This window comes from Bufo gargarizans, chromosome 9 (genome assembly GCF_014858855.1).
Source record: "Bufo gargarizans isolate SCDJY-AF-19 chromosome 9, ASM1485885v1, whole genome shotgun sequence".
Taxonomy (NCBI): Eukaryota; Metazoa; Chordata; class Amphibia; order Anura; family Bufonidae; genus Bufo; species Bufo gargarizans.
Window position 1 is genome coordinate 167,338,895 of NC_058088.1, and position 26,695 is coordinate 167,365,589.

Here is a 26,695-nt window from a genome sequence, read left to right on the forward strand (position 1 = left end):
CGTTCCGGTTTTTTACCATTTACACCATCTTGGCCACACTGTGTATTAGGGGTGGGCGATATGGCCTAAAATCTATATTGCGATATAATTTTAAGCATGTGCGATATGCGATATATATTGCGATATATTGTTTTCTATATTGGGGGGGGTGTTTAAATTTTTATTTATTTTTTACTTTTTATTTATTAACTATTTGCCTCCTTAAGGGCTAGAACCCTTGTCATATTCACCCTAATAGAGCTCTATTAGGGTGAATAGGACTTTACACTCTCCCTGCTGCCCTGTGCATAGTACACACAGCAGGGAGCTGACCATGGCGCCAGCCTCTCATGTGCTCCCCCAGCCTCTGATCTGCCCCCCCGCAGCCTCTGATCTGCCCCCCCGCAGCCTCTGATCTGCCCCCCCGCAGCCTCTGATCTGCCCCCCCGCAGCCTCTGATCTGCCCCCCTTCCCCAGCCTCTGATCTGCCCCCCCTTCCCCAGCCTCTGATCTGCCCCCCCTTCCCCAGCCTCTGATCTGCCCCCCCTTCCCCAGCCTCTGATCTGCCCCCCCTTCCCCAGCCTCTGATCTGCCCCCCCTTCCCCAGCCTCTGATCTGCCCCCCCTTCCCCAGCCTCTGATCTGCCCCCCCTTCCCCAGCCTCTGATCTGCCCCCCCTTCCCCAGCCTCTGATCTGCCCCTTCTGGTAACGCAAACCCCCCCCTCCCTCCCCAGTATTAATCATTGGTGGCAGTGGCCACAGGGTCCCCCTCCTCCCCCCCATCATTGGTGGCAGTTTGCAGTTCCGATCGGAGCCCCAGCAGTGTAATGCTGGGGCTCCGATCGGTTACAATGGCAGCCAGGAGTCACGCTGCTGAAGTCCTGGCTGCCATGGCATGTTAGTGAGCAGAGAGCAGCGCATTATACTCACGTGCGCTGTGGCCGCCGGTCGCTCCTTCTTCTCATAGGTCTGTGCGGCGCATTGCTAATGCTGTAAGCATTAGCTATCCGCCGCACAGACCTATGAGAAGGAGCGACCGGCGGCCACAGCGCACGTGAGTATAATGCGCTGCTCTCTGCTCACTAACATACCATGGCAGCCAGGACTTCAGCAGCGTGACTCCTGGCTGCCATGGTAACCGATCGGAGCCCCAGCATTACACTGCTGGGGCTCCGATCGGAACTGCAAACTGCCACCAATGATGGGGGGGGGGGAGGGGGACCCTGTGGGATATGGCCGGCACATTCATTGGTAGCGCAGTGGCCACAGTCCCTCCCCTCCTCCTCCTACTCTGTCCTCATTGGTGTTCAGCGGCAGCCGCGCACAGTGGGGAGGGAGGGACTCCTCCCTCCTCCTCCCTCCTCCTCCCTCTGCTGTGCCGGCCGGCTCAGGAGAAAATGATCATATCGCGGTCCGGCGATATAGGCGATATGGCGAAAATCCATATCGTGGCCCAAATTCATATCGCATATCGCCTATATCGCCCACCCCTACTGTGTATATATGTACAAGTCTATGCCCATAGGGCTGTCTTTCATTTTTGTTTGTTGTAGAGGCTCATCCTTTAGTGTCTATCTATTTTAGAATATACTGTTATTAAATGCTAAGTTTTATCCCTCTGTCCCACGGGATCAGTGTATATGCCACTAATACACGCCAAAAAGGACTTTAGAACATATAACTGTAGCGCTGAATGGCAAATAGGCCCTTATTTTAGTTCCACTTATACATGCACAAAAGGCTTTAAAACATATAACTGCACCGCTGAATGGCAAATAATATATATTTTTGTGCCACTTATACACGCCAAAAAGGGCTGTAATTTTCTCACTTTACCACACAACAGCAAATACTTTTTTTTTTTTTGTGTGTGCCACTAAATACACACCACAAAGGGCTTTAGAACATAACTGCACTGCTGAACGGCAAATATATATTTTTTGCCACTAATTTTCTCATTTAACCACACAATGGCTAATAAGCCCTTTTTTCCCAGTAATACGAGCCAAAAAATGCTTTAGAACATATAACTCACAAGCCACAGCAAAGAAGGAACAAGTATGGCGGTATACGTTCTGTAAAATTGCTACACGTCTCTGCCTGATAGAATGTTAAAAATCTAAATAATAAAGTTTTATTAGAGTCAAACAAAACAAAGGGTGTGTGTAGCTATATTATAGGGTTAAAGGGACTCTGTCACCAGGTTTTAGCATATTAAGCGGTCACCATTGCCATGTACAATAAACTACCTTCTTTCCTGCTGTGGTCTTTTTTCCGTTTCATGGTGTCATTTTGATTTAAAAAAGTGCTTTTTATGTTATGCAAATGAACCTCCAAGGTGCCCAGAGGGGCGTTATTCTTCTCTTGAGCCCAGTAACGCCCCCATGCAGTGCCCAGCCCGCCTTAATTGCCAGGTGAACGGCTCTGCCCCCTCCACTATATCATCTAATACATTCCAGCTACGCCCCTGGCTTCTTCCTTTCGGCTGCTGGAAATCTCTGGCAGGTGCAGCACCGCCGACTGCTTGCGCCTGTGCGATCATAAAGCTCCTGAGGGTAACTGCCTCAAAAGTGTCACTGGGCATGCGCCGAGCCCGCTGTTGCTCGACGCATGCCCCGAGCCCGCTGTTGCTCGACGCATGCCCCGAGCCCGCTGTTGCTCGACGCATGCCCCGAGCCCGCTGTTGCTCGACGCATGCCCCGAGCCCGCTGTTGCTCGACGCATGCCCCGAGCCCGCTGTTGCTCGACGCATGCCCCGAGCCCGCTGTTGCTCGACGCATGCCCCGAGCCCGCTGTTGCTCGACGCATGCCCCGAGCCCGCTGTTGCTCGACGCATGCCCCGAGCCGCTGTTGCTCGACGCATGCCCCGAGCCCGCTGTTGCTCGACGCATGCCCCGAGCCCGCTGTTGCTCGACGCATGCCCGAGCCCGCTGTTGCTCGACGCATGCCCCGAGCCCGCTGTTGCTCGACGCATGCCCCGAGCCCGCTGTTGCTCGACGCATGCCCCGAGCCCGCTGTTGCTCGACGCATGCCCCGAGCCCGCTGTTGCTCGACGCATGCCCCGAGGCCCGCTGTTGCTCGACGCATGCCCCGAGCCCGCTGTTGCTCGACGCATGCCCCGAGCCCGCTGTTGCTCGACGCATGCCCCGAGCCCGCTGTTGCTCGACGCATGCCCCGAGCCCGCTGTTGCTCGACGCATGCCCCGAGCCCGCTGTTGCTCGACGCATGCCCCGAGCCCGCTGTTGCTCGACGCATGCCCCGAGCCCGCTGTTGCTCGACGCATGCCCCGAGCCCGCTGTTGCTCGACGCATGCCCCGAGCCCGCTGTTGCTCGACGCATGCCCCGAGCCCGCTGTTGCTCGACGCATGCCCCGAGCCCGCTGTTGCTCGACGCATGCCCCGAGCCCGCTGTTGCTCGACGCATGCCCCGAGCCCGCTGTTGCTCGACGCATGCCCCGAGCCCGCTGTTGCTCGACGCATGCCCCGAGCCCGCTGTTGCTCGACGCATGCCCCGAGCCCGCTGTTGCTCGACGCATGCCCCGAGCCCGCTGTTGCTCGACGCATGCCCGAGCCCGCTGTTGCTCGACGCATGCCCCGAGCCCGCTGTTGCTCGACGCATGCCCCGAGCCCGCTGTTGCTCGACGCATGCCCCGAGCCCGCTGTTGCTCGACGCATGCCCCGAGCCCGCTGTTGCTCGACGCATGCCCCGAGCCCGCTGTTGCTCGACGCATGCCCCGAGCCCGCTGTTGCCCTCAGGAGCTTTATGATCGCACAGGCGCAGGCAGTCGGTGGTGCTGCTTGGGCTGGAAATTAAGGCGGGCTGGGCACTGCAGGGGGGCGTTACTGGGCTCAAGAGAAAAAGAATAACGCCCCTCTGGGCACCTTGGAGGTTCATTTGCATAACATAAAAAATGACACCATGAAACGAAAAAAGACCACAGCAGGAAAGAAGGTAGTTTATTGTACATGGCAATGGTGACCGCTTAATATGCTAAAACCTGGTGACAGATTCCCTTCACCCTGGCAAACTAGGCTAAAATATGCACTCCACTAGGAACAGGGACTCGCATGCAAAGACCAAATCTCTTAATCCATCTGTCCCTATAAAGTCTATTATGAGTCCTGGACAGATAGAGTAGATGGTCTCCTGAGTACTAACAGCTGGTAAAGGTGGATCGATGTCCCTAAGCGCTGCCCTGCCTAGTGAGCGATTTTGTAACGCATCAATTCGCTCAATGCGTTTCTACGTGGCTACATTTCCTACGTGTCATCAGGAGCAATACATGTTTTTTTAATTGCCAGGTGTAACAAAGCTGCCGCACTTTTGCGTGCAGGCGCTGTGATGGCCGTACGTGACCGAATAGACGCCGGGTACAAATAATCAAACGCCTATCAATATAGGAACTGTATTAAGGTTATTGGCAGGTCCAGCTGCATACACATACAAGCTATACTAGCAACCTAGGACAGGTCTTAGCTGGCCAGCTACACCCTGCACTAAGTACACTGGAAAATGGCTGAATCCAAGATGGCTGATCTGCCCAGTGGCAGGTATTGGGGGTATAAGAGAATGAGGAATATTGAAATCCGACATGCTCGAGGCTTGTCTCCATCTCCACCATGAAATAAACCTGCACACTCTGCTCTCCTACATATATCTGTCCCTCAATCCTCACCCTATTCAAGATCTCTTCTGGATGTCAGTGAACAGAAGCATGCTCTCTTACATTCGCAGGCTGAAAAACCTGTCCTGCTCAGTCAGATGAATTGTTTGTTCATTTCGGTTTTCCTTTGTGCCAGACCTACCAGCCGCACAACTTGTTCTGTTCTTCTTATTGAAATCAGTGCATTGTAAGCAACTACCATTTAACAGTGGGGTTTTCTAAGGGCTCTTTCACACTTGCGGCAGAACGGATCCGGCAGGCTGGTCTCCCTGTCGTATCCGCCCTTCCGCTGTTTCGCCGAGCCGCCGGACCGCCGCTCCGTCCCCATGGTCTATAATGGGGACGGGGGCTGAGCTCCGGCGCTGCACGGCAAAAGCCGCCGGACTAAAAAGTCCTGCATGTCCGACTTTTTAGTCCGGCGGCTTTCGCCGTGCTGCGCCGGAGCTCAGCCCCCGTCCCGATTATAGTCAATGGGGACGGAGCTGCGGCTCGGCGAAACAGCGGAAGGACGGATCAGACAGGGAGACCAGCCTGCCGGATCCGTCCTGCCGCAAATGTGAAAGAGCCATATTCTGACTAAAATCAAACCCAGAATCTTTAAGCAAGCAGAGATCTGCACTTATTCACCATGAATGAGTGATGCATCAGAGCTTTTTAGGGTATGGGAATTTTCTTGAGATCCGGTAACGTACTGGGCTCTCTATGGGTAAGCTAGGCGGAGGTTTTTACAGGTTATGGCAGCACTAAAGACAGCCCATTAGAGCTGGTGACGTCACCGGGAACACTGCTAGGTTGAAGCCTTGTCCTAGCAGTGTCTATATAAACAAACAGCCCTTGTCCCGTGTGATTCAGTGCAAGAGGGAGCATCGGAGCGTAAAAAGCTCTGATGCTCTGCTCATTTACGGTGACTGAGTGCAGATCGAGTTGTCTGGGTTCAGCTCTTTAAACATATTGCATGTAGCAACGTCATGGCTGGTGATCACTTAGATATTAAACAGAAATCCACATATATTGCAGTAGCATAGCTCAGGAAATTCTCTTGTATACTTCCCACACAGTCCAAGCGGCAAAAGAGCCAACTGTATTAAATGAATATCTTCTTTATTTCATAATATTCAAAAAGTGTAATCAACACATTCCAAAGTCCATGTTTTTAAAAAGTTCAAATCACGCAGTCAAATAAAGCACAAAACTGTGCTATCACGGCGGTTCGGGGGCGTTCCCCTTCATGCCTGAAGAAGGGGAACGCCCCCGAACCGTCGTGGTAGCACAGTTTGTGCTTTATATGCCTCCATGATTTGGACTTTTTAAAAACGTGGACTTTGGAATGTGTTCATTACACTTTTTGAATATGATGAAATAAAGATGTTAATTTAATAGAGCGGGCTCTTTAGCTGCTTGGTAATCACTTAGTCACTTTTGCCATAATGTTCATATTGCATTTCTGACATGTAAATCCACAGCCTTTTTCACTCGTCAGTAAATTGCGAATGTGTGCTGTCCGTGGTCTCCATGGACTTGAACCACTTAACTGCTCTGCCGGAGCTCAGCTTGGGCTGTGGGAAAAGTACTTAGTTGTTCTACCTAAGCTGGGCTCGGGTAGAAGTGGGGGGGGATGGTCTGCTTTAGCTGCTTTCTCCTGATTGGTAGCAGCTAGAAGCATGGGCCTGGTCTTGTTTGAAAATGACAGCATTAGCCCAAGATAAGCAGGAGATATCACTGTTAAGAGATCGTGGGTAAAATTACTTTCAGCTGTATTCACTGCATCCCGATTTTCTAACAGTGATATCTTCCCATGTACTGAAGATAATGCTGTCATTCTGGTATTTTTTGAAAGCTTAGAATGCCAGCTTCCAAACAATGTCTCTAGCTGCTATCAAACCAGAGATATGAGCAGGTAAAGCAGCTTCCCCCCCTCCCTGTAGGTTTGGAGGAGGAGGAGGGGGAGCAGTTGCAGAGGTGACAGCCTGCAAGAGGAAAGGAAAAACAATAGAAAAATATATAGAAATGTGGCATTATCCTCATTGTACTGATCCACATAAATAATAAAGTTATGTTATTTATAGCACATGCCATAAATGCCGTAAATTCCACAAAATGTTTAAAAAAAAATTAAAATGAAGTTATTTACTAAACAATATATACCACAAAATATTTCATGAAAAAAAAACTAATCCCGCAAAATAATTTTTTTTTTTTTAAGTTTTGGCTGCTGGAACAAAGGGGGAACACAAAGAGGCTACAATTCATTGTCACTAAGGGGTTAAAAATGTAAATTTTGTCCCTTGAGTTGTGCGCCAACAAGATTTACTGCAGACACACATTCAAAATCTACAATAAAAAGTTACATTTTTGTAAGGGTTTTTCCAATTTTAATGTGCCTGTTAAGAGGTTAATATGTCTATTCACACATCGGTGGTTTTTCCATGGGCCGTGTGTCTGTGGTGACACCACGTAAGCATACCCTATTTTTGACCACTCATGAAAAGATGCTCTGGAAGCTAATTTGCAACCTACCAGTGGAATACAGATGACACACGGACCAAACGCGGACCCTTCACAGACATCTTCTTGGTTGAAACGCTGGCCATCTCATTACTGGTGTCATCATGGACGTATGAAAGAGGCCGTACACGAGGATTTCTGCAGCAGATCCTCATGTGTTAGCTCCATTGTTGTCCAATCCTCTGCATTTCTACTCAAAATATTTCACGTGTTAAAAAAATTCAATTAAATAAAATTATTTTTTGCTAAAAATCCCGCCTGCAACATTTCCTTTGCATGTTAATGGGTTTGCAGAACCCTTATTCACATGTATGGGATGCAGATATTATCACCAACACGTATGACCATTGCCTTATACTGTTACAATTGGTTCACGTCTCTTTAGACGCATTTCGGCCCGTTTGTGCCGGTTATTTGCAGGGTGACTGAATTCTATCAATCGGAGCCGTTGCAGATGTTGAACCGATATTGCTGTATTACAGCAATAAGATGGTGTATCCTGTCTCACAATGGTAGCTGGTATGTAATTGTGGCATGCAGTAGCTAAGCAGCTCTTACTGTAACGGAAGGTATTGGGGGGGGGGGGGGGGTTTAAGGCTTTTGGGGAACTATTCACAGTGGCAGCCTGTTTCCATGGAAACCTCACCGCAGGTGGCTGTGCTTTGTGACAGCGCTGGCCTGCTTTGTGCCGGCGGAGATGGAGGACATTGCCCATCAAAACAGAATGTGCTAGGAAATCGCTGCCCCAGACAGGTTAACACAGGTCCCTCCGGCAAAAATAAACTAGGTGAAGCAGGGTCTGATAGCCATCTTCTCTTCCTCATTTACTGCACTTCCCACGTCTGGAGCGCAGGTAGAGCTCGGCGAGCGCGCAGTGAGGAGCATAAGGTCATTTAGATGGGAGGGGTCGCAGCATCGTCAGCCCAGGGTATCATCTCATTCCACAGCCCATTAATTTCACATTCTGTGCAGGGAGTGATAAAGCTTTGGGCCGGGAGGCGCGAGCACAGCAAGATGAAAACCTTTCCCGGGTTCAACCAGTCAGTGGCGATAAACTTGTATTAACTCGTTTCGGGTCTGATTCTCTCCATCGTCTTGAGTTGAATAAATGTTTTGACCTTTGCCATATTTCTCTTTGCACCCCCCCCCCCCCTATATACCGAAGTGCGCGTTCACTAACATTTTGTGTTCATTTATAGGGATTTGCCCCAGTATGGACAGAAGCAGTGGCAGTCGTACTTTGGAAGGACCTTTGATGTCTATACGAAGCTTTGGAAGTTCCAGCAACAGCACAGGTGATGGGTCCTAGATGTAGACATTTCCCTGTGTCACGTAGCTTTGGCTCGTTAAAGCTGATATCAGACTCCAAATGGGAAATACATCTACATTTTTTAAAGTAACACTCCAGGCAAGGCAATACTGTGTTATGCCTAGTGCAGGGTCTAGTGTTGGGGGCGTGACACCGGGGGTCTTAATGCTGCAGTGACACCGGGGGTCTTAATGCTGCAGTCTTTGAATCTGTGTCTCATGCACAGTGTATGAATTTTGCATAAAGAATTTTGTTTTAAAGGGGTTATCCTGAAAAAAGCATTACTGTGCAATGAATAGAATATGAAATATTATTACAATATATATGCAATAATAGTATTGTAAGGTTTTGTTTATGTACTGTACATTGCATTGTCCTCTCTGGCAGCGCCCCCTGCTGTTACCCTTCTGGTCCACCTTCTCCTGCATTCAGTGGTGGACAAACATGCTAAGTAGCTTCACATAGAGAAGCAGATATAGTGGTCCAGACACCTTCCAGTCATTCATCCATGCATGAACGTGTCAGATACGTCACAGTGGGAACAGTTTTTAGAACAAAAAATAAATTTTAGCAAATTTTTAACTTTTCTTTTTTCTTCCCCCACCTCCTTGCTTTTAGGCAAGTGCTTGACAATCGGTATGGCCTTAAACGTTGGCAGATTGGAGAAATTGCCTCAAAGATTGGTCAGTTGTATTACCACTATTAGTAAGTATCTGCTGATGGGAAATTGAAATAACCAGATGCAAAACGGTGTAGAATAACTGCAATTAATATATTTCCATCGGTGTATTGCTTCATCATTGAGAGGACGCAGGGAGCATTTATTGCACCGTGTGCCGGCTGAAGAGCGCTTAGTTTGGCAGGGGCCCAGAGGAAGAGCATTAAGTTGTCCATGGCTGCAAATATTTTCTCCCTATTCAATAAGCACCCTACTTTGTTTGGTTATAAATGGACCACACAGGACTAGATGGTTCCCATGAAATTAATGTGGGAGGCCAATAGATCCGGTTTCCCTTGCCCACTCATATAGGATGAACGGTCATTGTGAGGGTTTCTGTGAGTCCTCCCAAAATGTATATAGCTTTCTACATGAAAATACAGAATAAGATCATAGAAAGCTCCAGTCTCAAGTTCCTACTACTTCCTATACTATGCTTAACCCCCTCTGGATTTCTGCCCATTCATGAATGAGGGAAGTCCATTCTTAAAAATGGTGCTCCCCTTACTAAAGGTAGCAGGCGCTGTGGTTGCTGGATTTGTGCTATTTTAAACTGTAGACACCTGGGGCTAATGTCTGCGATCGTTAATGCCAATCGCAGACATTTAATAATGAAGGAAATAAAAAATAAAAGTTGTAGCTCCAGTAAGGCAGGCAGTAAAAAAATAAAATGGCAAAACCTGAAAATTGTAAGGTCCTGAAGGCGACAAAGGGGTTGTCTGATCCCGCAACCAATTTTAACAAAGGGGGGGGGGCTTCAAATAAAAGAAATAATGGCACTCGCCTACTAAACGCAACTGTGACATCACATTTGTGGTCATGTGCATCGCTGCAGGCATTCACTGACCTCAATGGTAACGTGACCACAGAGACTCAGCAGTCACAGGCTACTTGGGGACATGCCAGAGCTGCAGCCATTTTGGGCTAAAAATCATTCTTTCAGTTGGTCTTTGTTAAAATTGTTCAGCCATTTTTAAGGTCCAGGGGTATCACTTTTCCTTCCCATCAGCTGACAGCTCATGTGACGCCTGATCTCCTGACCTCATAAACATTATAGCTAAAGGCTTATTGTATAAGAATGTGGCTTAAATGAGTGTTTGAGGTCAATAGGTCAGAGAGAAGGCTTCACATGAGCTGACCAGACTGAAAAGTGAACCTCTGCAAACAGACCGTTATTTATATTTTTATATATTTTTTTTTTTGTCCTTGGACTTCAAAAACAGCTGAACATTTTTAATAGACAAATTGAAAACATTTTTTTTTATTTTTTTGCCCAAAATGAGTTAAATGCCATTGTTGAAAAAAATAAATAAAAATACCCCAAAGGTGTCCATAGCCTTTAAATTGGAATCTGCACAGCATTTTAATACAAATACCTTGATTATCTACTGAACCAGCGCAATAAACACCTGCCTGTCCATAGTCCACCCTGTCTATCAGCCATCCATATGGGATGCATTGATGCCCATCGCACGGCATCCAATTGGGGAGCACTACTATAAGGTTCCATGTATGCTGACATCATTTCATATAATGATCGGCTGCCATGGTCACGTGACAGTTCATGGTCTTTGTTACTGCATGTGGATGATAAACCTTGCAGGAGTGGCACAGAACTATTGTGCTATGTTGCAATATTTTATTTTATTTTTTTAATTTTAGCAAAAAAATTATTTATAAAATGGATTGATTGGTGACCTCCAATGAAACTGAGTGCTAGAACTTTTCTAAGCGTATAATATGTACAGTGATCCTTTTCAGTATCCCTTGAAGTTGAAAAATGAGCCGGGTCACCATGTCGGATACTCTCACAGTAGAAGGTTTCGGCTTTCTCTTCAGCCTGCTTGTTAACTTGAAAGGTTTGCAGCCAGCGGGGCTTTGGTTCCTGCTCGAGACGCTTGTGTTTGAAGATTTAAGGCCTTGTGTAGGGTCGGGAGGTTGCTTTTGCCTAATTTTGAAGCCTGTAATAATTTGCTACAACCTGTAAAGCCAAAGTACGTTGTTACAAAGCGGAAGCACTGAGATGGCGGGTACTTTATTATTTTACCGTGGGATGAAGAGTGGATTAATACTGAAAACTGTTTATAGGTACTAAGAACATACAAATATGGCCTATTTCATTTTTTATTTAATTTTTTTTATAGGGAACCTGCCTCTTTTAAAATGCTGTCCAGAACTGAGCAGATCGATGTATAGTTTTATGGAAAATCATTCTGTATAACTTGCAATTTATTCACTCAAACCTCTGCTCTTTCTATGCGTAGGAGTCCAGTAGGAGGTCCAGTCAGCCAGCAGCTTTCTGTATTGAATCATTCTTCGATTCCTGTCAATCACGGATAGCACCGCCCACTGGACTCCTAAGCATGGAAAGCGCAGTGGTTTACATGAATAAGTTATAAAAAAAATTATAATCTTTTCCTAAAGAACTACCGTATATATCAGTCTGCTCAGCTCTCCCTGCCCTAGAACACGTGCCCCGCAGATTGGAATTTATTTTTAACTTGACACATTCTCTTTAAAGCGGCTGATGGGAAAATAAATCTTTCTACCGTCGAGTAATATTAACGTTTGAAGATTTATCCCTGTCTCAGGCCTTTGTGGTGTGTCTTATGGCAAATCCTGTAATGTGTGATAGATACAAGTCTCACCATTGCCAGATTGGGGGTCCATGATATCGAAATCCTGCCTAAGGCTGGGTTCAGACCTGAGCGTTTTACAGCGCGTTCCTACGCGCTGTAAAACGCTCAACAAGGAGAAACCAATGATTCCCTATGGGAATGGTTCACACCTGGGCGTTTTGCAGCGCGTACGATCGCGCTGTAAAACGCCCGACGCTCAAAAAAGTATATGAGCGACTTTGGGGCGTCTTGTCGCGCGTTCCCGTACATAGACTTCCGGGAACGCGCGACAATGGGCGTTCGCATACTACTGGAGCCGCGTATGTGAGACGCTGGAGAATCGCGCATACACAGCGCTCAGGTCAGGACGCTCATGTCTGAACCCAGCCTTATGGGAAGTTAAGGAAACAGTGGAGCAAGCGTGCTTAGGTGTTCCAGTTTCTCCCATAAAAGTTATTCTAGAGAGCTTCACAGTCTTGCAAGACTTTGGTCCACATCCTTCTTAATGATGATCTTGATAAATTCCCTGTCAGTGATGCAGCGTCCATGAGTCGAATGCAGAAGGACAGATCTTTCATCCGTCTCGATAACAAGGCTCTCCATACCACCCAAATAGTTGTTGGCTAAGTGTAGGTGGTTCAATTTCTCCCGTAAAAGTAAATGGGGAGGACTTCGTAGTCTTGCAAGACTTTGGTCCACATCCTTATTGATGATGATCTTGGTAAAATCGCAGCCGCGAATGCAGCGTCCATGAGTTGGATGGAGAAGGGCAGATCTGTCATCCGTCTCAACAACAAGGCTCGCCATACCTCTCCGATAGTTGTTGGCCAAGCTTAGGTGTTTTAGTTTCTCCTGTAAGACTTAGGTCCACATCCTTATTGATGTTGATCTTGGTAAAATCACAATCAGGGATGCAGCGTCCATGAGTTGCATACAGAAGGGCAGATCTGTCATCCGGCTCAATATAAAAAACAAGCAGTCTCTTGTCTTTGTGGTTACTTATCGGCGCTGCAGATCCACCAAACATCGTGGGTAAAGTTCGCTTCAGTCAAAGTTCCATTTTCTGGAACCTCAACAATAAGGCTCGCAATATCACAGAGAGTTGTCGTCCGAGCATGCAGGTTTATTTTAATGGAGAGGTGGGGAAAAGAGCAGCCTGTCTCCTGTAGGAACAGAGGATGATTCATTCCAGTTTGCCCAGTGCCTCCTTCTCCAGTCTAGGGACAGCCAGTAGCTCCCTATATACAGGAGGTTGCTCTAGGCAGATTTGGCTGACTTTTCTCGCGCGAATATGGCCTGCCTAAGTCCTGCACTGGCCAAGCAAGGATGCTGCATAGCTACTGATAGTCTAACCACTGATCGTAGTGTGCCATTATGTAACCAGCCCTCTGCCATGTTCTTTCGGAGCATGGGTACAAGCGTAGCTCCAACCTTAAAGGGATTGACCATTTTCTGGTTACTGTTGACTGATGTGTTTGAGATGATTATATGGCATCTACTAATATAGCCTTTGTTGAAATTCTGCACCATTTTCTATATTTCCTAAGGTATGCCCCCTTGTTTACCAAGTCTTTTGTGCTGTCCATAAAATGGCTGTTGATGGAGGGTCATGTGACCAGGCAAATCACCTCCATGTGATGTCTCCTCCATTCGAATACACTGAACTTGTTCTGTTGGGAGTTTAGTGCAATGTGTTTGAGCGGAGGAGACATCACATGGAGTTGATTTTCTTGGTCACATGACCCTCCATCAGCGGCCATCTTATGGACAGGAACTCTGTGTAGACAGCACAAAAGACTTTACAAAAATAGGAGAATACCTTACTAATATGGTCTTTGTTGAAATTCTGCACTATTTTCTATATTTAATAAGTGCCATATCATCTCACAAACACATCGGTCAACAGTAGCTAGAAAGTGGTCAACCCCTTAAAACAGCAAATGGTGGAATGCTACAGTTTTCAGCGCTGCAGTGGGGAACACAGCCTCATTAATGGGATCTTATGTATATTGAGAAATGTGGTCCGATACGGTTTTTGCATACGTCAGGCAGTTCTAGCTTACGGACTCCGTAAGTGCAGTGTAAATGGATGGCTGTAGGCATTACCCGCCCTAGCACAGAGATGTTACACATAGTATATGCAGATACGTGTAGGAGTGTGAATATAAACTTTGCTTCTCTTCCAGTCTTCGTACGTCAGAGACAAGTTACCTTAATGAAGCATTCTCTTTCTACTCCGCAATCAGACAGCGATCCTATTATTCCCAGGTCACCAAAGAGGATAGGTAAGACATGACAGCCCCCCGTATGTATTAAATCTTTGCTAAACTGATTTCATCTATTGATGCGGTTTTACACCATAAATTTGATATCGGTGGATTATTGTTGAAATCTTTTAATCACCCATTTTTAGACATATATATTTTTATATCAGTTATCGCCCTCTAGAGGTTATTGTTGGAAGTGTTTTTCTAGTCGATCTGCTCTATCTTGTACACAGAATTCGGGTATGCTTATTGCCTCTGACAAAACGTACATTTTAGGGGCAAGTATGGTTTGATTGTTCTCAAGTCTATTTGTTCCTCTACTGAAAGAAGCGTTTCAGACATCTTTTAATCTTTTCTAGACTATTTTTCATAGTGTCATGCAGAAGGTATTGCTCTTTTATCTAATTTCTTTCAGGGTGTAAAATTGTAGGTTCTTTCGCTGTGGTTGGGTCACGTGATGTGATGGTGACCCTCAGCGCTTTGAGTCTTTTTATGCCCCTGCAAAGGGTCATCATCTCAGAACATGACCCACTTCCTGCAGAATACAATTCTGTGTGCCTATGTTTATGCCAGTCTGTGTCCGTATCGGCTCTTTTCCGTGCGCACCCCTATCCCGATGTCACCGGGCTGTGTGAGTAGAAGCAGAAGCTCTTCCACAGTCTTTGACAACTGGTGGCTCCTTTCTCAGGTACCACCGAGCGCCTTAATTTCAGAGTGCTAGTAGATTAATTTCTAGACTTTTTTTGGGGACAGCACCTGAGGGCCCATTCATATGACCGTATACATTTTGCAGACTGCAAACCTCTAGATCCTCAAAACGTGGACACTAGCCATGTGCATTGCGTATTTTCCCCTTCCACAGGTCCTGCACTATGTAGCAAATGCCTATTCTTGTCCGCAAAACGGACAAGAATAGGATATGTTCTATTTTATTTTTTGTGGAACCACGGAACGGACCGTGTGCTGGCTGCATATTTTGCAGCCCCCATTGAAATGAATGGGTCTGCATCTGATACGCAAAAATACGGTCGTGTGAATGGAGCCTAAAGCTGGCCTTGGGATCTGTAAGCACATAGGGGCAGCGTTACGGGGACTGTTTGGAACTGGAGGCATGGCGAGGGATCTTGTGAAGTGACATGACTAGGGGGATCTTGGGAACTATAGGCACAGAGGTGGTGTCATGTGAAGGAGACGGCACACATAAAGGATTGCTTACCTGAGGGAGAGAAGAAGAGCGAGAAAAAGCAAGAAGCTGGTCCCAAGATGGCTGCCAGTCTAGTAATTCAGTCACTTGCGGTAATAGTATGGAAAGCTGGAATCATAGTAATGCTATCACTATAAAATGTATTGCCAAAAAAAGGCAGTGTGATTCCTTAAATACTGTAGGTGTTTAGAGGAGACCTTTATCTGCTATCGGTGGCCTTGAATGTACTGTAGGTGCATGATCAGAATGTGAAGATAGATTCGGGGCGTTAGCATGGGCTGATATAGGAGCAAAGAAGGATTAGTGGCAAAAGTATATCCTGAGGGACACATGGGTCTTATACCATCAGTACTGCAGGTTTTAGTACGTTTGGTTGGTTTTCTGACCATTTTGGACCTTGGCCCACGCGGTGTCTCTTTACGTTGCTTTAAGTAGAGCTTGTCACTCTTAAAAGTACAAAGTTGTTTTGCCTGAATGAAGGATTTCACTCACTGACACTCATTGCAGTCAGCAGCCCTTAAGCTGCTGACATTGGTTGTCAGGATAGATTACTGCGGAGGCTTTCATGGACATGAGAATAACTCTGCACGACAGGTACAAATGCATTGGGGAGGAGGGATGTTTGATGGGACGTTGACGTACCAGCTGATTCTTAAAACCTCAAAAAAGTCTGAATCGCCAGCCGTTGGAATAATGAGAAGGTTTCCTGCCATACATTCCATTATAGCATGCTCCTGTGGTGTCACAAGAAACTTGACACTGGTCCTTCTGACATTAGAAGATGCTCTACATGGTGTAAAAGGCATCAGTTTGGAGCAAAGTTATCACTTTGTTTAGGGATCCACATTTTTCAAGTATAAAATATTGGTATCGCTTTCTTTACAAGCAGCAGAAGTTTTGCAGAGCTACCAATGTATGAAATGTCCTGCTGGCTCCCTCTGCAGAAGATGTCTCCATTTAAGCTGCCATACACATTATATTAATTTTTGGTCGAGCCCCCTGATTTCGGAGGGAGCGACCGACCATCTAATTTATATGCTGCCTGAACCCCTTGTTCTCATTCCTGGCAGCACTTTTTTCTCTCTTCCCCCAATTCAGAAAATGCGCTCATCTGAGCATAGATGGTTGAGATGGGGGAGAAGTAGCTGTCGGCCAAACAAGCTTTTTGTCCAGCAGCTAGGTAAAGTGTATGGCTAGCTTTAGGGCAGCGTTGACCAATAGGATAATGTCCATGAAGCAACTCTTTAACTTGAGAGTGGCACAAGTGACTGGAAGCATGGGCTTTTATTTAAAACTTTGAATGCACCATTCATCCAGCTGTCGTATTCTGTGTCTTCCCTGTCTGGATCACTAGATGGTCACTGTTTGATGGAAATATTCTTAAAGGGGTTTTCTGGGATTTTTTCCCGGTGGGGTTCAGACACCCAGGACCCCCAACAGTCAGCTGTTTGAGAAGGCTCATACTAGTGCCACGGGTTCCTGTCAGCTCTCCAAGAAGCAGAGCCGTACATTGTATAGCAGCTGTTCTTGGTATGCCGATTCAATGGGGCTGAGCTGCACCTAGGCCTTGTAACCGATGAACGCGACATCGCATAGCCTATGCAAAGCTAAGAGAAGGCCACGGCGCTACTGTGAGCGCCGGTGCCCTGTCAGACAGCTGATCTGCGGTCCTGGGAGTTGGACCCCCACCGATCTATACTGATGACCTCTCCTGGAAAACCCGTTTAACCTTCATTAAAGATGAGACATTTAGGGTTGTATCTTTGTTCAGACTATGAAACAGACTCTTGTCTTGGGTCATCATCTTCAGTTTTTTCCCCTGCCCACGCTTACTGTGAGTATTTGAAGGCTGCCCTATTCCAAATGTGTTGAAGTAATAGCTGTATGCAGGATATAATGCACAATATATTAAAACCTTGTCAAGTATGGCATTCTAATAAGTGTGACACTGATGTTATTACAGGCAGAACTTGCATTTGGCCAACTTCATATGACTTGGACAACCCATGGTTCTTCAAAACCAGGGAATCCTCTAAAGCCAGCCATACACTTTATAGACCCCTGTCAGCTCGTTCGACTGACAGTTATTCCTCATGGTCCCCCCAACACATGCATGCTGGGCTCTCCAAGTGTGCGTGGGTTCTCAATATAAATCTGATGCCAGACTCTCTCTCTCTCTTGAGAACAAAGAATAGGACTTGGTAAAATTTAGCAGCCTCGCCCTTCTTTCCCCTTGACATCTGCTATTAAGGAAGAGTCAGGACACCACAATAGTCATTAGATTGTCGGCCATTCCTGCTCGAATCGGCAGGTTTGGCCTAAGTTCATCTAATGTGTATGGTCATCTTAATTTAGATGACCAGTGATTTTTTTTGATTTTTTTCCTGTTCTTCTGCATGAAAAATTGCTGCAATTTTTTGGGACACATGTAATAAGTAAAGTACACACTCTCAAGCATCTCATTTCACTGATAAACAGCTAGTATTTTAGCAGTCTACATCTTTCAAGCCCATATGAACCAGGTTTCGTATCCACCTACGATAAATGTTTTTTATGTTGAATACACCCTGCATTAAAGGCTCTGGGATTGCATCAACTTTAAGTAATCACTGTGATTGTCTTCTAGACCTGAGCTGGTGGTGAAGAAGCTGCGGTACTATGCTCGCTTCATTGTCGTCTGCCTCTTGCTCAATAAAATGGATGTTGTTAAAGACCTAGTCAAGGTAACTGATGGTCTGGGAATTCGTAATTTTAATGATTCATGCCCCTGCGCTTGGAGTATGTCATTGTCATATGGTTATTTAGTGCAGTAGCCTTATGAATATTTTGGTTATTTATTTTTTATTATACTGGAACTCAATGCTCATCAGTGGTATTTGCACCGTAGGAGCTGTCGGATGAAATTGAAGACTATACACATCGCTTTAATACAGAAGACCAGTTGGAATGGAATCTTGTACTTCAAGAAGTAGCCGCATTTATTGAGGTTCCGTATATTTCCTATATTGTATCCTGAGGTCACATCCTAGTTCTTTCTACAGACGCTGGCATTATCAAAATGGCTCTCATATGAGGCACTGAAAACTTTAATGTGGCCACTAATTATGACCATTGTCACTCAGATTTCCAGACTTTGAGCATAGCCGTTTCCAACTCTGGCTCTTTAAGCAGTTTGGGAAGCTACAGCTCCTGGCATGACCCGACTGCTCCAAACTGTGCATGCTGAGAGTTGTGGTTTGTCAACAGCTGACGAGCCACAAGTTGGAACACCCTGTTCTAGACCATTCCCTTTTACCATCAAAATTTCACTTGTCAAGTGTTGTCTCATCAGTCTCATCAGTTGATGATGATGTATAGTCTTGTGTGCACGCAGTCTTACCCTTAGTGCCTCGATGCGCTTAGCTGGCTGATTCAACAAGGGAGGAAAAGAAGAAGACATGACCCTTTACCATAGGCCGCAAAGGCCTAGAGGATAAGGCACCTATTCCAGAGACCAATTTCCTAGCACTTATCAAAGGAAGAATTAAGAATAAGGGAGGGAAGGGGAAGGTAGGGGGATCTCAAAGGTTCAAAAGGTACAGACGAGATATAGAGAATATGAAGAGAACAAAATTAATAAACATAAAGGTATCTTTAAAATAAAAGGGACATTACCAACCGTGAATTTATAGACTAAGATTTAGGAAAACCCCAAAAATTATATGAACCAAAAAGAAGTGTTACATAGGAAGATCAAACGCCTGTTTGAAAAGTAGGGTTTTCAGTGCATGTCTAAATGAGAGAAGATTGGGGATTATTTTCAGGGCCAGAGGTAGGTGGTTCCAAAATCTGGCACCTTGAGCCGAAAAGGATCTACCTCCACGTCTGATCTTATTAACTTGCGGGATGTTAAAATTTGCAGAGTTACTAGATCTCAAGGTGCTCAATGGGGCGTACCTGGTGAATTTACGTCGCAGGTACAAGGGCCCCACACCATGGAATACCCTATGCATGAAGCATCCAATCTTGAACATCACCCGTTGTTGGACGGGGAGCCAGTGCAAGGCATTGAGAGGGAGTGCTATGCTCTCGGCGGGCAACACCCATTAGTAGCCTTGCTGCGGTATTCTGCACAAGTTGAAGTCTATGCAAGTTCTTCTTGGGGAGTCCAATGTACAAGGCATTACAATAGTCCAACCGACTGCTGATCGCTGCTCCTCAGAAGTTTCAGCTGGTAGTGGCAGGTACTAAACACCTGATTTATCTGAGGAGCCAGGGTTAATCTGGAGTCTCAGGGACAGGTCCAAAAGACCATGGCCATTGGGGTGCTGAGGATGTAATTTTCTGGTCACTGAATGTAATGCATTCAGTTTTGGTGCCATTAAGCTTTAAATAATTGGCACTCATCCAGTGATCGATCTCCAAGAGACATCTGGCCAGATCGACTTGATCAACTGTACCTTTGGCAAGCCTAAAGTACAGTTGTGTATCATCCGCATAAACGTGAAACTGAAGATTGTGGCTCCTGATGATGTCGGCCAATGGTCTCGGATAGATGTTGAACAAGACTGGAGATAGTGCCGAGCCTTGTGGTACTCCACAGGACAGTGGGAGATCGGCTGAGTAGAATACCCAAGCTTCACTCGTTGTACCCTGTCCTGGAGAAATGAGACCATCCATGCCAAGGTCTTTCCATCTTGTCCAGCTACCACTTTCAACCGGTTCAGTAACACTTGATGGTCAATAGTGTCAAAAGCGGATGATAGATCCAGAAGGACTAGGACCATAGAGTCGTTCTGGTTTAATGCCATCAGTAGATCGTCCTGGACATTGACCAGAGCGGTCTCGGTGCCCCTTCCAGGTCGGAATACCTGAGTGCTGCAGTCCTTTTAGTTGCCTGATTGGGAGCAGTGCCATATTGCACCCACATTGATTTCCTGTCCTAAGGAAAAGGCCTCAGTTTTCTAGCCCCCAATAACCTCTAAGTGTATTAGTATTCTGGATAGTTTTTACCTTAGGCATATATTTGTTTTTCAATCTTTATGGGATTGTGTCACACAGATTTCTCTGACTTCTTAAAAGTGTACTCCCACCTTAGACATATATGGCATATCCACAGGCTATGCTATAAATGTCATAGATTTGGGTCCCACCACTGGACACATGCACGGCCACCTCTCCACTTCATTCTCCACCTGTCAGTCATGCAAAGCTGGATGGGGATAAGCCGGTAGGGACACGCTTCCATGATGCTTCTCCCTGTTCAGCAGTATTTTAGAGTAAGGCTAGGACTACTGATGATCTGAAGATCGCAGTCATGACATCACATCTAATGATTGTCAGTAGGTGTGACTGACCGTGACCAAAAAAAAAAAAAAACACTTGGCAAGTCACATGAAGCTTTGACTTCACAGACCACATTGCAAGTTGCTTCAGACCTTTTCTTTGATTTGGCTGTTTTTACACCCAAATCAGAGCTCTAATAGAGCCATGTGACCGCAAGTTGCAGACAGGTTGCACAAATGTTTTTTGGTCAAGACCTGCTGTTGCGACACATGTCTCCATGTAGGTCTAGCTTCAGACAGACTTGTCTCTAATGAGGCAGTCTATTGGGATTTCCTTCTGTCTGTGGTTTGGCATCATGAACCTCCTGACAAGTTCCCTTTAAAGGGGTTGTCCGGGTTCAGAGCTGAACCTGGACATATCCCCTTTTTAACCTAGGCAGCCCCTCTGAGATACTCCGATGCTGAATTGCACAGGATAAGGGCTTTTTCAGCAGATCCAGCAACATACCGGGTCTCTGCTAGGCAGAGGCTTCCGCCTAGCAGTGTTCCTGGTGACGTCGCCAGAAACACTGCTAGGCTGAAGCTTCCCCCTAGCAAGGTAAGTTTGTAAACAAAAAAGCCCTTGCCCTGCGCTATACAGGGCAGGGGAGAGGAAATGCTCTGATGCTCATCTTAGAGGGGCAGCCTGGGTGAATGTCTGGCTTCAGCTCTGAACCCGGACAACCCCTTTACGTCTGAAGAATGCTCTATGTGGACATGTTATTCTTTCATGGCTGACTATTAGGGGTACAAATGCAATATTTAGACAGAGATTAGCCAGGTTATACATTATTCATTAGCGCAGTGTAAAAGATGAAGATCATTTACTCATTCCAGCTTCAAAGAACGTATCCAGTACATGAAAAATCCTTGTTTTCCTCCCGAGACGATTCTTGCAGCATGGCATCTCATTTACATTTAATCTAAATAATGAAGTGGTAGCCGGCATGGACTGATGAACTGCCGGAAAGTTCCAGGGTTTTACAATTATTCCCTCATGATTGGGTCGCGGTACTTTTATTTCATATGGCCTTCAGATCGTGTCTCCTGAGACGTCAGCTTGAATATATTTCATGTCTAATGGATCTTTTCTTCACCGCAGACTGTCTGTTCAGCAGTTGGCTATTTCCACGTGATAAAGATGCACTTTTCACCTAATATTCAGCTTCTCTCCGGTGGCAGGCAGACCCTGTGATGGTGTTAAATGATGACAACACCATTGTGATCATTTCAAATCGACTGGCGGAGGGTACAGGACCAGTGTTGGAGCAAGGCATGGTCGTGGGGCAGTTGGTGCTAGCTGATGCTCTCATCATTGGCAACTGCAATAATCAGGTGAGGACGTTTGGTCAGGTTGACCACATCGGTGTAGGCTTTCCCTGCCACCTGTGGAGGACAGGCCTTCAGTGTTTAATCCCAAGAAGATCTCTTTTAATCCAGCCATACACTCAAGATTGACGTCAACTCCTAAGATTACCCTATACACATGCTTGCTTTGATGTGACAAAGGGGGGAGAGAGCATTCTTCACCTTGAGCTGCCACCATACACTTTACATTAATGGCAGATTTAGGTCATGCCTGGCAGATTAAGGCTACATTCACACGACCGTATGTGTTTTGCAGTCCGCAAAAAATATGGATGATGCCCTTTTCGCACCTGTTTATCTTTTGCGGATCCATTGTAACGATGACTATACTTGTCCACAAAACAGACAAGAATAGGAGATGCTCTATAATTTTTGCTGGGCTACAGAATGGACATGCGGACAGCACACAGTGTGCTGTCCACATTTTTTGCGGACCCTTTGAAATGAAGCCGCAAAAATAACTGAACGGACACGGAAACAAAATACGTTCGTGTGAATGTAGCCTAAGGGCACGGCCACATGCCGCCGCTATGCTGTGGATGGGTCTCACAGCCGCCAAGTACCACTCAGTACCTCATTGTATATTCGGTGTTCATAGTTAATGGATGCGCAGTTTTGTAGGCCACCACTTGACCATTAACAGTGAGCACCCAATAAACCCAAGTGGTTCTAATCCATTAATATGACCCTGCTGCAGCTTGAAAGGGCGCACGGTGGCTGCTTCCCAAACTTGTGGTCTTAACCTACAGGCCCATTGGAATGATTGGGCAAACGATAATTTGTTCGAATGAGCCTGTACAAAACACGTCGAGGAAGATCAGGCCGTTTACTTTAGCAGGAGGGACAGAAGGTGACTGAAGAATACAGCCTCTTTAATAGCTACATTATACTGGTATCATTGTGAAATTTACAGTGAAACGTCTCCGAAAACCACCTCTGGCAGAAGATCTCCCCTTTTTTTTCCCAGTCCAGATTATTTGCGACTCATTTTCAGCTTCCTTATATTTCACGTTCACTAATTTTGGATGTATTGGATATGCCAAACGTTCAGTCGGTTTTTATGATTTTTTTAAATTTTTATTCTTTTATCCGCAGGTGAAGTTCAGTGAGCTGACAATTGACATGTTCCGGATGCTACAAGCTCTGGAGAGAGAGCCAATGAATCTGACCTCTCAAATGAATAAACCAGGATTGCAGGTTCTGTATCACCGTTGCTAAATCTTCGAAAATCTGATCATAAAGAATCAGCGTATAGGCTCTGTTCACACTACAGTTTGGTGCTTCTGTTGCAGTTAGGTCAGCCTTTCGACTTCTTGATTAGTGGGATACAATGCAGTAATCTCAGTGGGGTCACCTGTATCAGTTTGGAAACAGACCTGGCATAGCTCCGTTAAATATTGCAGCCATAAGGGAGTTTGAACAGGTTGTATATCATATTGGTGGAACTTACTCACCTGTGCCTCATCTGTTTTGCAGGATCCTGCTGAAAAGCCTACAAAAAGAGAGAACCCTCATAAATATCTTCTCTATAAGCCAACTTTCAGTCAACTATATACCTTCCTTGCAGCATCTTTCAAGGTTAGTGCAGGGTCGGGTTATCCTAGGAAGTGTTTGTATAGAGCCTTACACATGGTGGGTACATAAGGCCTGTCTTTTTAATATTTCTGTGTACAGAGCTGAGTGAGGGCTTTGTTTGTGGGACGTACCGTAGTTTTTATTGATACCATTTTAGGTTATGTACGACTTTGATCACTTTTTCTTAAAAGATGGTGAATAATTTATTTTACGGTGTTCACCACACAGGAAAAATATTTTTATGTTTTAATAGTTCTTAATAGCATTTTTATGACATACGGTGACATCTTATGTTTTGGCTTGGCTATAAGCTTATAGCAACCAATCAGATTCCAGCTTTTGCTGTGGGCAACTGAGCTGGTTTCCCTTTTATTTCAGGCCTGACTTTAAAGGCACTTATCCATGACTGGTCTGGGAACCTCCACAAGGCCCCAGGTTGTCATGGCAACTAGTCAGTGTCCCACAGACACCGAGGTCACTATTAACAGGGGCATCTGAGTTCGGCATCATCGCTGATCCCGGTCATTGTGGCCTTGTGCTAGCTATATTACACAGCCAGCACCCGCCATGTATAGAGCGAGCTCCATACATCCCCTTTAAGCTGATCATGTATGTAATTATGCGTTAAAGGGTATTATGGAATACAGGGATCTTGTAATATTTTTGTCAAAGACTTCAATGGTAGCGCTAATTAGTTATCCAGATTACAGTATATAACTGTATAGCCAACGGGGATATTCATACGGTCTGTAGCCGGCAGCGTAGCTGTACTTGATTATATACTACTCATGGTCACCACTGTTGAAGGGAAACTTCTACAGGAAAAAGTTACCCTTTGTAATTATTCATTAGGGGATGCTTCAGACTCCCTAGTGATTTATATTTTCCTGTGTTTGATAGGCCATGCCTGAATACTTTCAGACTGTTGCCTGGCAACGGCTTCTTCAGCCAGCTGGTGACTATGCTGGGCCTGGAGAGACCGGAATAGCCGCCCACCAATCTTCCTTACCACTTATGGAGACTAATGATGCCTGTACTAGCAATCAGTTTCACACTGAAGATTGTTCTTGGGAAGATGAGCTCTGGTCATAGGCATGTGCAGTGGTTGGTTATATCTTTACTGGTTATACTTTGTCCACCTGCAGTTTTCTGGATATAACTCCATAAAGTAGGTTACCCTTTCACACGTGCAGATAGGTATTTCTTGTACAGGTTCCTGGCCAGTTTAGGGCAACTTCTGCTTGTGTAGTTGCCAACTGAAGAGACAGCCTCGGCAAATTCAGGCTGTCCTGGACTGAAAATGGGAGGGGCCTGCACAAGCCGCACCCTTAAGGGTAATCCTCAAGGGTTTGGCACATTTCCACAGCAGGGCTTACATGCCCTGAATTTACCAAGTAAGTTTGTGCTTGGTAACTGCACACGAAGCCATGGTTAAGAGCTGCCCTCTACCCCATGAGGCTCCAGGGAGGCCTTAACTATCTAACTATAACAAAGTTGCCCCCGCCAGTACCAGACTAAAATTTTACTTTAGATGGGAAATGTATAGTCTCCTCCAGCCTTCCACTTGAATAATGGCACACCCATTCCCAATATCTGGTCTCCTGACTTGTAAAATCCAAAAGGCCCAAAGAGATAAAATTAATACTGCGGTGCACTTTTAAGCTGTACCATTCAAACAGAGGAACCTTTGTTCTTGAGGGGGGTCCAAGAAGTCAGACCCCCAACGAGCAGACACTTATCACCTATCCTATAAAATGGTGAGAAATTCTAATTATAGGAAAACCCATTTCTAGGAACCTGCAGGGTTTTGGACCCGCGCTGATCTGATATTGAAGGCCTATCCGGCCATCTATATCAAGTTCCTGCACAGTCCCTTTAACGTCTTTCCTGTGGATAGGTGATAAGGTTTTATTCATAGATAAAACCTTTTCAGCTTGCTTTTGCTTCCATATTCAGTTTTAAGGTCTGTTTTCTTATTGTGCAAGAAAAAAAGGTACGATATATGCTCTTAATGTGATTTCAATGTCATCATTTTCAAACACGCAACACAGAATGCACTTTATAAAGTAAAGAAGCCAAGTCTTTTATTCCATTAGGACATTTATTAATAATTGAAGGCATTTAGCTTTGTTCATAGCCAAATTATATTTGTGGCATGAAAATATCTCAAAATCCTCAGGGAAATCAATAGAACAGTTTTGTTTTTGGTTTTTAAAGTGAATTTGGTTGGTTTTCCAGGCTACAGATACTGACAACCTATCCTTGGGATAGGTCATCAGTATCACATTGGCAGGGGTCCTACCATCTGCATCCCCACCGATCAGCTGTTTTTGGCTGCTGCAGCGCTGGAGGCTACCAGTGTACAGACGGAGGCAGAAGGCTTCATACACTGTATAGCCTCCGGTGCTGTTGCATCTCGAAACAGCTGATAGATGGTGGTGCTGGGTGTACTTATTTTTAAGTAGGATTGTGCAGGTGCCTGTCCCGGTGGTACTGTAATCCTTTTCGTAACTTCCCAAAATATGGAGAAAAAAAATATGTGGTTCAAATCGGATCATCCTTCATCACCTCAGCAGAACCTTACAGACTGCATTTTAGGTCCATGGGGTTTGTTCTGCATCAATGGTGTTTACCTTAGACCCCACAAAGCATTGTGGCTTTCTTTATAAGTGCAGATGGGGTAACTATGGGGGCATTCTACTGTGGGGTTCACTAAGGGGGGCTTGTTTGGTCAGGGTGAGCGCTGTTGACCGTAAGATGCTTCGGAAGGGCGGGGGGTGCTGAAAAAATTGCTATGGGGTCCAGTCTTTTCTGGTTACACCCCAGAGTTTGAGCCATTCCTTTGTATTTCCCTTTCCTTTTTGAATCCACTTCTGATCTTGCACAAAAAAAAAAAAAAAACGCACAAGCAATACAGCTTCTTTTTTTTTTTTTTTTTTTTTTAAAGCCATGTGTGAAACCACCCTTAGAACGAGGCATGATTGGTTTTTTTTTTTAATGCATTTTATATATTTATTTCTTTTTTTTATTCTCTATACTTTCATTGCACTTTCCTGGATTATAAAATGCATACATTCTCTCCATTGTTCTTTTCTAGGAGCTGCCTGCAAACAGTGCCCTTCTGATTTACCTGTCAGCCACGGGAGTCTTCCCAACAGGTCGCTCTGACTATGAAGGTACGATAAA

General features: G+C 45.6%; 1 protein-coding gene across 1 annotated transcript in view; it reads left to right on the plus strand.

Annotated features, from left to right (window-relative positions):
- SCAI (suppressor of cancer cell invasion) overlaps positions 1–26,695 on the plus strand; it is a 146,548-nt gene that overhangs the window by 98,336 nt on the left and 21,517 nt on the right. Inside the window, exons 3-11 of the mRNA XM_044305478.1 lie at positions 8,347–8,442; positions 9,075–9,161; positions 13,979–14,077; positions 17,890–17,986; positions 18,151–18,249; positions 21,749–21,901; positions 23,030–23,131; positions 23,411–23,512; positions 26,607–26,685. Of these exons, the coding sequence (XP_044161413.1) occupies positions 8,347–8,442; positions 9,075–9,161; positions 13,979–14,077; positions 17,890–17,986; positions 18,151–18,249; positions 21,749–21,901; positions 23,030–23,131; positions 23,411–23,512; positions 26,607–26,685 (914 nt within the window). The remainder of the gene's footprint in view (positions 1–8,346; positions 8,443–9,074; positions 9,162–13,978; positions 14,078–17,889; positions 17,987–18,150; positions 18,250–21,748; positions 21,902–23,029; positions 23,132–23,410; positions 23,513–26,606; positions 26,686–26,695) is intronic.